Source organism: Colobus angolensis, unplaced genomic scaffold, assembly GCF_000951035.1.
Source record: "Colobus angolensis palliatus isolate OR3802 unplaced genomic scaffold, Cang.pa_1.0 Scaffold3, whole genome shotgun sequence".
In the NCBI taxonomy this organism is placed as follows: domain Eukaryota; kingdom Metazoa; phylum Chordata; class Mammalia; order Primates; family Cercopithecidae; genus Colobus; species Colobus angolensis.
In genome coordinates this window covers 12,432,966-12,445,239 of record NW_012116265.1, presented here as the reverse complement: position 1 = coordinate 12,445,239, position 12,274 = coordinate 12,432,966, and the positions used below count along the sequence as shown (strand labels likewise).

Sequence of the window (12,274 nt, the reverse complement as noted above, 5' to 3'; positions counted from 1 at the left end):
GTCTGCTAGAATTCTGGCCCTTTTAGAAATTCATGTCCTAGCTGGATCTTCAGTCTGATTGAAGGCCACTTTTCTTTCCCATCCCCCAGTCCCAGAGCCAAACTCTGAACTTGAGATATGATGACTGACAGACCTTGCACGGGGTAGCTGGAGTCATAAAATTAACCTCTCAGTGTATTGTCCATGACTGGCCATAAACTGGCCCTTTTACCTACATCGAGGGCAGTGTGAGAAAGATGTCTCTTCAGAAGCCATCTAGAAATGAATCACTTTCAGCACCACAGCTAATACGTTAATGAGTCCCCAAAGAATATAAATTCAGAAGCTGCCCTGAAAAGCTGCTTAGCAGCTCAGCTGAGAATAATAATCCCTAGTTTTATGGAAGATGTGGGATAATGAGGGGGTGAAAAGACAGAGTGAACTGGGACACTATATGCATTACTTACCTTGCTCAATTATTTTTCCTTTTCTGGTCCCACTCCCCCTCCATCACCACTCCCATCACACAGTAAAAACAAGCACTTCATACAGGATGTGGAACTTTGATCTCAGCTTTTTTACAACTGTATGTTTGTTTTCACAGAAGAGGAACCGCCACCCACCTGAGTTTTTGTCGGGCAGTCGGTTTATCCTCCACACAATGGAGTTGAAGGCATGCTCATACTTGGCAGTTCCCAGAGTTACTCTCATGACAGGCTCAGAGCCAGAAACACTAGTGGAGCCAAAACTTGCCCCCCGGTTCACTTTGGCTTTCAAAGACTTTTCCCCCAGGACACTTTCCCTGCGGAAGTTTTTCACCCACTCACTGGGCACAGGGTAACGGATCATCACATTCTCACAGGGAACCTGAGTGAGGGGGTCACGATTGGAGGAAAAGCCAGTTGACATCCTCAGCCAGCTCTGCACCTCCACCTCTGCCCCATTGACGCTTGCGGCTGTCCTGAGTGTGAAAGGCAAGGTCTTCTCAGCAAACACTGTCCTGAACCGCATTAGCTCAAACCGGCACGCATCCAAAGGGTTGAACAGAATGACCCGTGAGTTGTGGAATACATCCTCATCCACACACCCGTGGAAACGGCACTCATGGAGCTTGATCCACTTTGTGGTGGTGGTGGGCATGATGTCCTGCCTCAAAACTATTTCATTCCCTTTGACGAGGATGTCATTGAGGCCCAGGCGGCACTCTGCAAGCCCAGACAGGAAACTCAGGATGTGTATCCGCGTCAAGACATGGTGCTGGAGAATCTGGTTGTCTCCTTTGCTCACGGTGCCAGAGAATTCATCTCTGACATCCACTGTAATCTCCTCTTCAAGGTAGTTCAGGCCAACTGTGCTCAAATCCATTGACAACACTGGCAGATCCATGAGACGGTCCTGAACTGCATGGATGAAACTCAGGAAGTCATCGTAATTGGTGGTGCCTAGCTTAATCACCTGTTCCCTCTCTGCTGTGTGAGCCACAGCAGGTTTGGGCTGGTATTTCTTCTTCTCCTTATAGGTGACACGGTCTATCCGCAAGCTGTGGATTCTGCCATTCTCATCATAGTTTTGAAGCCGGGGTTCTGAAATCTCGTGACAGATCTCCAGCTTGAACTCACGGAATGGTTTTTCTAGGCCCTGCTCATAGTACAGCTGCAGGTAACCAGCATCTGTCAGTTTGACGTAAATCGGTCCCCAGTGCCTGGAGGACATGATGTTTTTCTTCTCAGGGATCCTCAACATCATTGGCCACCCGTCACGGGGCTGGGACTGTGCTGATCCAGGCGGGTGAGCATCTAGTTCAATCCAGGCTATCGGGTCATCATCAGGTAGAGTTGCACTGCCAAAGTGATCAGGGTCATCAATTTGGAGTTGTTTGAGTTTTTCAACAGCATCAGAGTGTGACTGGGTTTTGCTTGAATCATCAAAACTGATGGCATCCTGGTAGATGACAATGAGGGAATCTCTTTGGCTTTTGCCTGTGGTACTGGAAACGGAACTGTTTTGGGAGCGCCTCTCCTGTTCCTCAAAGAAAGCACTGAAAGGGTTGATAGGGGAGGGCTGTACATTCTGCAGAGTCTCATTCAGGAAAGGGTTGGTTGCCCTCCAAGGTGGAGCCTCAGCTACAGAAGGCGTGCGGTTTAAAGAGGAAATGTCCAGCTTCTGAACTTTGGAGAAGTTCATCAAAGTGCTCTTGGGACGGTCCCTCTTCTTAAATGATCCCATTGAATTATAAGGTACCTCTGGGATCACAGATGCACTTGGTGGAGTATTTGGCTTCAGAGGAGAGGTGACTGGTGCTAAAGGGCAGCTGACTTCATTGTCATCAAAGGTGACCCAGCTGGGAAAACGAGCAGAGGTCACTGGAGGGGCAGGGTGCCCATTCATGGCTGGACTGCCAGCCTGCCAGCTGATGGCCTCCATTTCTACTTCTTCATCTTCCTGAAGCGAGGAGGAATTGTCTAAAAGGAAAAGGAAAATGTATGAGCTACTATTCAGGGGCTCTAGAGGTAAGCAAAACTGAAGGATGGGAATGAGGGATTACTAGAATTTCAACTGCAATCCAGTACATTCCAAAGCAGCTCATTACCTGTTTCAGGTGCTTAGTCTGGGCGTAGATCTCACACATTTGTAACAAGCACCCCAGAGGAGCTATCGCATTAAGTGCAATAAGAACACGATGGCTATAGCAATACAGAAGTATTGACTGGTAGTACCAAGGTCTCTTGCAATTTATATACTCTTCCTTATTTTATAACAGCTTCTGGAATCGATGTTCTCTGTACTTAGCTTTAAGAAATGTATTCTTAATTTTTAAACATTGAAAACCATCTCCTATATAAAATGATACAAGCTCATCTCACTGAAAAAAAACAAGTTATCTTCTATAAGTGATAATATGATTACAAATAATATTCTTGGAGGGATTTTAGCCTAAATACAATGAATAAATATTAAAGACAAACGGTCAACCTTACTGAATTAAGATAATTCAGTAAGTTCATACATGTGAATAAGAAAAACACAAAAACTCCAATAGAAGTCTGAGTAAAGAACATAAACAGACAACTCATGAAAGAGAAACTAAAAAATGTCTAATAAGTATGTGAAAAATATCCAATCTCACTAGTAATAAGAAAAATGGCCGGGCACAGTGGCTCATGCCTGTGATCCCAGCGCTTTGGGAGGTCGAGGCGGGCGTATCACAAGTTCAGGAGTTCGAGACCAGCCTGGCCAACATGGTGAAACCGTCTCTACTAAAAATACAAAAAAATTAGCTGGGCGTAGTGGCGGGCGCCTGTTATCCCAGCTACTTGGGAGGCTGAGGCAGGAGAATTACTCAAACCCCGGAGGCGGAGATTGCAGTGAGCCGAGATCACGCCACTGCACTCCAACCTGGGCAACAGAGCAAGACTCCATCTCAAAAATGAAAAATGAAAATAAAAAAAAAAAATCAGTGAAGATTCTGAAAGATTTTAGTGCTCAATGAGGGTAACAGTGCCATAATAGGAGCACTAAGTGGACACTTAATGAAACTGTAAGTTGCAACAGATGCTCTGAAAAGAGATTGGGCAATTTATATTAAGGACCTTAACACATGTTCATAAACAATGACTTAGTAATTCTACCCTGAGAAAATAAATCTAAATTATGAACCAAGTTTGAAGAACAGAGATGTCCATTTTGGCATTATTTATAATAGGGGAAAATATTTTAAATATTCAACAATTGGGTAAGTGTTAAGAAATTGAAGCCTACAATAAAATAATACCCACCCACTAAAATGTTTACAAGTATGCAGTATATCATGAGGAAATGCTCATGATATAATCCTTTTTTCTCTAAAATATTTTTTCCATCTTGAAGTTTATTTTTTATGATAAAAAGGTTATTACAAATAAAACTCCACTTTAGCAGGTTCTTCCAGGAAGGAGATAAAAGGACTTGGGTTTGATGAGGGAAAGATCTAAATTTTTTCAGTAACCTAAGGACCGTGGGTATCTGCTGGGGCTGTGGGAAGGGAGGGGAAATGAGGCTTTTAGCAAGGAGGAATGAATTCTGATGAAGGAACAGCACAGACAACAAATGTGTGCATACAGTAGGTACTCAATAAGGTTTTTTGATAAAATAAGTGAGAAAATAAACTTTGCTTTAGAGTAGCTCTTCCATTCTCTACGTCTGCAGGAATGTGTATGAGAGATCTCTGCTACCATCCCACCCACTGTTTCGATGGCCAGTCGTTTGGAATCAAAGGGAAACGGATACTCGAATGATTGAGTTTTCTAACCACCTCACTACACCTTCATGCATATCACATCCAACCACACCATCAGCAATGCTGCACATAATTGCACATGCAATTACAAGGATGGGATGCTGACTTGTCATCCGTCTTTCCAAGTAATTTATTCAAACAGCAATTCTCTCAACTGAAAACGTCGGTTTGAAAATGTTAGGCTAGGCCGGGCACGGTGACTCACGCCTGTAATCCCAGCACTTTGGGAGGCCGAGGCAGACAGATCACTTGAGGTCAGGAGTTCGAGACCAGCCTGGCCAACACAGAAACCCTGTCTCTACTAAAAATGCAAAAATTAGCTGGGCGTGGTGGCACAAGCCTGTAATCCCAGCTGTTCAGGAGGCTGAGGCAGGAGAAGCGCTTGAACCTGGGAGGCAGAGGTTGCAGTGAGCCGAGATGGCGCTATTGCACTCCAGCCTGGGCGACAGAGCGAAACTCTGTCTCAAAAAAAAAAAAAAAAAGAAAAAAGAAAAGAAAATTTAGGCTAAACACGAGTATGCATATACATATACACATATCCATACCCACCCCAGAAACATAATGAGCAAAAAGCATTTTCTATATATACAGTGACTAAAAAGGATTCTAAAGCATTTTTAAATTAAAGATGAGAGTCTCCTTCAAATTAAGCATGAATCCGGTTTTGTATACACATAAGTGATTTATTTTCTGAAAACTGAAGGGAAAACGGTCAGGAAACAACCTACACTTTATAGTTTTTATATTTTATTTATCATTTTGGTAACAAAGTCTAAAAGGAACATTGTGGTCCTGAGTGAAACAGAATCACTTCCTTGGAATGGTACTTGATCCTGTCTAGAGAACGGGAAAGGGGTACATCTCAAAACTCATCAATTTCTAATGAGGCAGCTCTAGAGAGTCTTTGTGATGTAGTGTTTCCACCCAAACAATCTCTGTTGGCCCACCCCTGGCATCAGGGTTATCCTTTTTGTCTTGGAGCTCACTCTCTAGTTTAAAACAAGTTGAAGTCCTTCTTCTTTGGAGGGTGGCTTTCTGCCAAAGCTGTTTACACTTGCTGCCAAAGGATTCCCTTCTGTTGGGAATCTTGTCCTCAAAACAGCCCTTCTCATCTTCTCCTGAGCCAAACATGAAAAGAGAAAAAAGGGCCTTTGTCCCTACTGAAGATCATTTTCTTACAATAAATTCCTTTTCAAACTAAGTTAGTTTAAATCATACCAAGTCCTAAACATTTTTGAAACATTAGCGTTATAATACAAACTAAATGAGTGTCTTTAAATTTGAAGGGAAATGTTTGAATTCAATTAATTTCCAGGGATTCTATTTTCTTTTTGACAGTCATTAAAAAATATCAAAAGACTTTGACAAAATTATCTTTCCTTTGACGGTTTCATGTTCCATAATTACATGAATTTTTAAAACTTATTCTCTGGGATGGTAGCAGGGCATACGTAAAATATCTGAAATTGAGTTTTTCTTTTTCTATGAAATAATGTATTTAAAGAAATCCGAGAATTTTAAGAAATAAATTATAAGAGTTTATTCTAAGGAAATAACAGGACAAGCATGCAACGATGTACACAGTGATGTTTATTACGGCAATGTTTCTATCACAGAAAAACATGAAAAAACCTGAATGCCCAACAATGGGGGACTAGTTACATCAGTTGTTATATCCTTAAAATGAAATTCCATGTAGCTGTCAAGATGATGCTCTGATGCATGTTAATTCACATGGAAGTTGACTAGGACATATTGTTGAGTGAATAACAAGCAGCACCTAAAATCTGCAGTCAAATTGCCTGGGTTTCAATTCCATACCTACAGCATTTTAGATATGTGATTCTAGGCAAGTCTTAAATTTCCCTCTATCTCAGTTTTGCTATATATTTAATTAGGGAAATATTAAATCCTACCAGACAAGCAAATAATAAATGCTCAGTAGATGTAGGCTGTTCTTACTACTACTACTACTACTACTACTACTACTGGAATGATAATGTAGTATGTATGTATTAGAAAGCTTCGGAATATAATAATCTCATAATATTTTGGTGTGAAAACAAATCTCTCATGGGATAAGAGGTGATTTTAAAAATTTGAAATCTGTATTTTTCTTTCAAAAATTGTGATGTTGCTTACAAAATAAAGCAACATAGCATTATAATAAAAGTTATAATAAAAGTTCAAAACATCTCTTTATTATTACTACTAATTAACCTTAGATAAAGGAAATAAACTGCTTAGCTATAGTCCGTATTGAGAAAGCAGCGGTTAGATTTCTCCCAAGACAATTATTGCCGGTGTGGCTAGGACTGGAAACAACAAGAGGGGGAAAAGCTGGCAAATTTCTCCAGCAAGAAATAGGCAAAAACCAAGTATCTTGAACACAAAACTAATTCTTCTCCACAATTCAATTTACTGATTTATTAAAATAAAACAAAAAACTAAACTCCAGCATGATTTTAACTACTGTCTCTTCCACTGGCTACCTCCAAATTGTTTTTATTATGAGTTGGGCTGGTGCCAAACAAAAGCCATGTGTAAGGATTAGGTTCTCTCATTCTATACCACAGGGAAAATTTCCAGTACCTAAGAGGTTCCTAGTGTCTTTACTGATGCAAACTGAAGAGAAGTGGTGGATTCAATTCTCTTAATGTTAGGCCACAATCTATTTCAAATTCCTAAAAGATTAAATTAAATAAAGTGATTTCAGTAGTCATCAAAGCCACTAAAACTGAATAAAAAATAAGAACTATGGGAGGAAAATTAAGTGTCTATATTTTGAACATAGAGACTCTACTATCTTCTTTCCCTTATTTGTTAACCTAATTTGTCAGTGCAATGACAAATACAAAAAAAAAGTATTGATAAATGTTCATTGGAATTTATTAGGAGTGGCAAGAACAAATGTTCTAAGATCATTGCAGGCTTCTAAACATGCAGTAGCAGTGACTGTTACATAACAGCATATAAAGGCATACCTTGTCTTTTTGCACTTCACTTTACTGCACTTCACAGATACTGCATCTTTTATTAATAGAAGATCTGTGGCAACGCAAAGTCTGTCAGCACCATCTTTCCAACAGCATGTGCTCACTCTGTCTCTGGGTCACATTTTGGCAATTCTCACAATATTTCAAACATTTTCAGTATAAATATATCTGTTACCATGATCTGTGATTTTTGATGATACTACTGTAACTGTTTTGGGGCACCATAAACTGTGCCCATATAAGATGGTGAACTTAATCAATAAATGTGTGTGTTCTGGGCTGTTCTACAGTCTCGCCATTCCCCTATCTCTCTCTCTCTCTCTCTCTCTTCAGGCCTCCTTATTCCCTGAGACACAACAATATTGAAATTAGGCCAATTAATAATCCCACTATGGCCTCTAAGTATTCAGATGAAGAGTTACATGTCTCTTACTTTCAATCAAAAGTGAGAGGTGAGTAAGCTTAGTGAAGAAGGCATGGCAAAAGCCGAGACAGGCGAAAAGCCCATGCCAGTTAACCCAGTTGTGAATGCAAAGGAAAACTTCTCAAAGGAAATTAAAAGTGCCACTCCAGTGAACACATGAATGGCAAGAAAGTGAAAGAGCTTGATTGATGATATGGAGGAAGTTTTAGTGGTCTGGATAGAGGATTAAACCAGTGACAATATTCTCGTAAGCCAGAGCCTAATTCAGAGGAAGGTCCTACCTCTCATCAATTCTATGAAGGTGGAAAGAGGTGAGGAAATTGCAGGAAAAAAAAAAAAATAAAGCTAGCAGAGGTTGGTTCACGAGGTTTAAGGGAAGAAGCCATTTCCAGAACATAAAAGTAGAAGGTTAAACAGCAAGTGCTAATGTAGAAGCTACAACAAGTTATCCAAAAGATTTACCTAGTATGATTGAGGAAGGTGGCTACACTAAGCAACAGATTTTCACTGAAGATAAAACAGCCTCTTACCGGAAGAAGATGCCATCTAGGATGTTAATAGCTAGAGAAAAGTCAATGCCTGGTTTCAAAACTTCAAAGGACAGGCTGACTCTCCTGTTAGTGGCTAATGTGGCTGGTGACTTTAAGTTGAAGCCATTGTTTATTTACCATTCCAAAAATCTTAGAGCCCTTAAGAATTATGCAAATCTACCTTGCCTGAGATCTAGAAATGGAACAACAAAGCCTGGATGACAACACATCTGTTTACAGCATGAATTACTGAATATTGTAAGCCCAGGTTGAGACCTACTGCTCAGAAAAAAGAGGTTCCTTCCAAAAATATTACTACGCACTGACAATGCACCTGACCACCCGAGAGCAATGATAGAGATGCATAAAGAGATTAATGTTGTTTTCATGCCTACAGCCATGGAACATAACATCCATTCTTTTTTTGTTTTGTTTTGTTTTTGAGACGGAGTTTTGCTCCTGTCACCCAGGCTGTAGTGCAATGGGGCAATCTCGGCTTACTGCAACCTCCACCTCCCAGGTTCAAGCGATTCTCCTGCCTCAGCCTCCCGTGCAGCTGGGATTACAGGCATGTGCCACCACGCCTGGCTTATTTTGTATTTTTAGTAGAGACGGGGTTTCTCCATGTTGGTCAGGCTGGTCTTGAACTCCCGACCTCAGGTGATCCGCCTGCCTTGGCCTCCCAAAGTGCTGGGATTACAGGCGTGAGCCACCATGCCCGGCCCACAACATCCATTCTATATCCCATGGATCAAGGGATAATTTTGATTTTCAAGTCTTCTTATTTAAGAAATACATTTTGTAAGGCTGCCATAGATAGTAATTCCTCTGATGGATTGGGGCAAGGTAAACTGACAAACTCCTGGAAAGGATTCATCATTCTAGATGTCATTACAAACATCTGTGATTCATGAGAGAAGTTAACCTTCACAGGAGTTTGTAAAAGTTGATTCCAAGCCTTGTGGATGACTTTGAGGAGTTCAAGACTTCAGTGGAGGAATAACTGCAGATGTGGCGGAAACAGCGAGAGAACGAGAAGTGAAACCTGAAGATATGACTGAATTGCTGTAATCTCGTAAGAAAACTTTTCTTTGGTCTTTTTTCTCCCTTTTTATGGAGAATGGGGTCTCACTATGTTGCTCAGGCTGGTCTCAAACTCCTGGGCTCAAGCTATCTTTCTGCGTTTGCCTAAGTGCTCAGATTACAAGCATGATCCACTGCACGTGATCTCATGATAAAACTTTAATGGATGAGAAGTTGCATCTTATGGATGAGAAAATAAAAGTATTTTCTTGAGATAGAATCTCTCCTGATGAAGATGCTGTGAACATTGTTGAAATGACAGCAAAGATTTCAGAATATTACATAAACTGGGGCTGAAAAACTACCGATTGAGTACTATGCTTACTACCTGGGTGACGGGATCATTCATACCCCAAACTTCTATGTCATGCAATAGGCCCATGTAACAAACCTGCACATGTACCTGCTGAATCTAATATAAAAGTTGAGGCCAGGTGCAGTGGCTCACACCTGTAATCCAGCATTTTGGGAAGCCAACGTGGGCGGATCACTTGAGGTCAGGAGTTCAAGACCAGCCTGGCCAACATGGTGAAACCCCATCTCTACTAAAAATACAAAAATCAGCTGGGCATGGTGGCAGGCACCTGTAGTCCCAGCTACTCGGGGGGCTGAGGCAGGAGAATCACTTGAACCCAGGAGGTGAAGGTTGCAGTGAGCTGAGATCATGCCACTGCACTCCAGCCAGAGCAACAGAATGAGACTTTGTCTCAAAAAAAAAAAATAAATAAATAAATATAATAAAATAAATGTTGAAATTATTTTTAAAAAGAATATTACATAAACTTAGTTGATAAGGCAGCAGCAGGATTTGAGAGGAGTGACTCCAATTTTGAAAGATATTTTACTGTGTGTTAAATGTTATCAAATAGTATCGCATACTACAGACAAATCTTTCATGAAAGGGTCAACTGATGCAGCAAATATCATTGCTGTCTTACTTTAAGAAACTATCACAGCCATTCCAACCCTCAGCAGCCACCACCCTGAGGCTGTTCACCAGAAAAAGATTATGATTTGCTGAAGGCTCAGGTGATCATTAGCATTTCTAGCAATAAAGTGTTTTTAATTAAAGTGTGTACATTATTTAGACATAATGCTATTGCACACTTAATAATATAGTGTAAGCATAAGTTTTATCTGTACTGGGAAACCAAAAAATGTGTGTGACTTGCTTTATTGCAATACTTGCTTTACTGCAATAGTCTGAAACCAAACCTACAGTATCTCTGAGGTATGCCTGTACTTAAAACTGTACAACCAGCCACAGATACACAGTAAGCATTTCATATTTATGGAGTAATTTGTTAGGTGAAAAGAGGAACACGGAATTTTGGGGTTTGGAGAGATTTCAGAAATAGTAAAACTTGACCTCTTCATTTTACAGAGAAGCCTGAGGTCAGCAATTTTAAGTAAACTGCCCAAGATGAGATCAGAAGTCAAGTCCTGCTTTTAATTTTTAGTAACTCTAGTATTTCCTTAATGCTTGTTCGTTAAGGTAAAATCTGGTTAATTTTTCCCATTACTTTTTGAGATTGGCAAGAGTTATCTTGACACAACTTCTTAGGAACATTTTTCAACAGGGAAAATAAGTTAATTAAATAAGGATTAACATCCATTGACATAGAGATGTCTTTGTGCAAAAGGTCAAGTGATGTCATGCACTAATGTGGAAATGCATAGGGTGAGAGAAGGGACTTAGTCATCTCAAGCTTATCAAGGGTGCTTCTAATGTGTATAAAATATGCTGGGACCTACTTAGTCATCACAAAATACTATGATAAAAACGAGAGCTGGAGGATGAGTCTATGCTGGGACCTGGTTAGTCATTACAAAATACTAATGATAAAAAGGACAGCCAGAGAATGAGTGTATTCACCTGGCTCAGCATTGTCCAGGACAGAGGATGCTTCAATGCTGGTAAAGTACCCAGTCAGAGATATCCCCGAAGTGAAGAAGCCAGTTCATCAAACTACCACTTAACATTACTTAACAGAATCTTTATCAAGACACCACATTCTCATTTTTACTTACTAAGGTACTAAGGTGACCTATGAAGCAGTACTGCATACCTTCTTCAAATGACTGGTCCAGCCTGCCCTGCCAACTCCCTCCCTGCTATTAGGACAGGCTGACCCAACACATTCCAGCTTTCTTTTTTTTTGCTCAGAAAAGCAAGCATCAGACTTTAAGTTTGTTGACTGGCCCAGGACTATCCCCAGTTTATTCCATGTTGGTGGGGTATAGCCTCACGTGGTGACCAAGAATATCTTTTCTCTCTGGTTCTAAACTTCTGCCTCTGTTTTACCACTGCCCACTTCCCCATGCCTTCCCCAGTACTCTACCTTTGGATCCCTACTTTTGGCCTCTTCCTCTAACAACCAACTATGACTGAACTGGCTTATTGGTTCCCTGCCTCAACGTGCCTTTCTGATATCAGTTTCTTGGGTTGTCTTAGATGAGGGCTCCATTCTCCAACTCAGCCTGGGCAGAGACTCCACTACAACACCTTGCTGTGGTCTGATAGGGCCAACACCCTACCCAGCAGAGGTCTCACACTAAGGGCAGGGATATATTCTGGCATCTATGGTAAACTGAAAAATCAGTATTCTGCTTTATAAATTAATTCCTTAACATTTTATATAACAAGGTATCTTGAAAAGAGTTAACTAGTGATAGTGACACCTGCAGAGACCCTAAGCTGTGTTTTATTTTATTATTGCCATAGCAAAAAGTACCTGTTTCCTTCCTATTTTCAAATATAGTCATTTTCAACTGTAGAGCATATCCCTTTTGTTGGTTAATGACAGTAATGTATCCTGAGAAATGCAACATCAATGGTGATTTCCTCATTGTGGGAACATCATACATAGAGTGTAGTTATACAAACCTGTATAGTATATCATCATACAGTGTAGTTACACAAACCTAGATAGTATATCATCATAGAGTGTAGTTACACAAACCTGGATAGAATATCATCATAGAG

The 12,274-nt window shown here is 40.5% G+C and overlaps 1 protein-coding gene across 1 annotated transcript in view; it reads right to left on the bottom strand.

Annotated features, from left to right (window-relative positions):
• The window catches only part of STON2 (stonin 2), a 177,211-nt gene that overhangs the window by 14,983 nt on the left and 149,954 nt on the right, over positions 1-12,274 (bottom strand). The window contains exon 6 of the mRNA XM_011949465.1: positions 603-2,441. Within this exon, the coding sequence (XP_011804855.1) occupies positions 603-2,441 (1,839 nt within the window). The remainder of the gene's footprint in view (positions 1-602; positions 2,442-12,274) is intronic.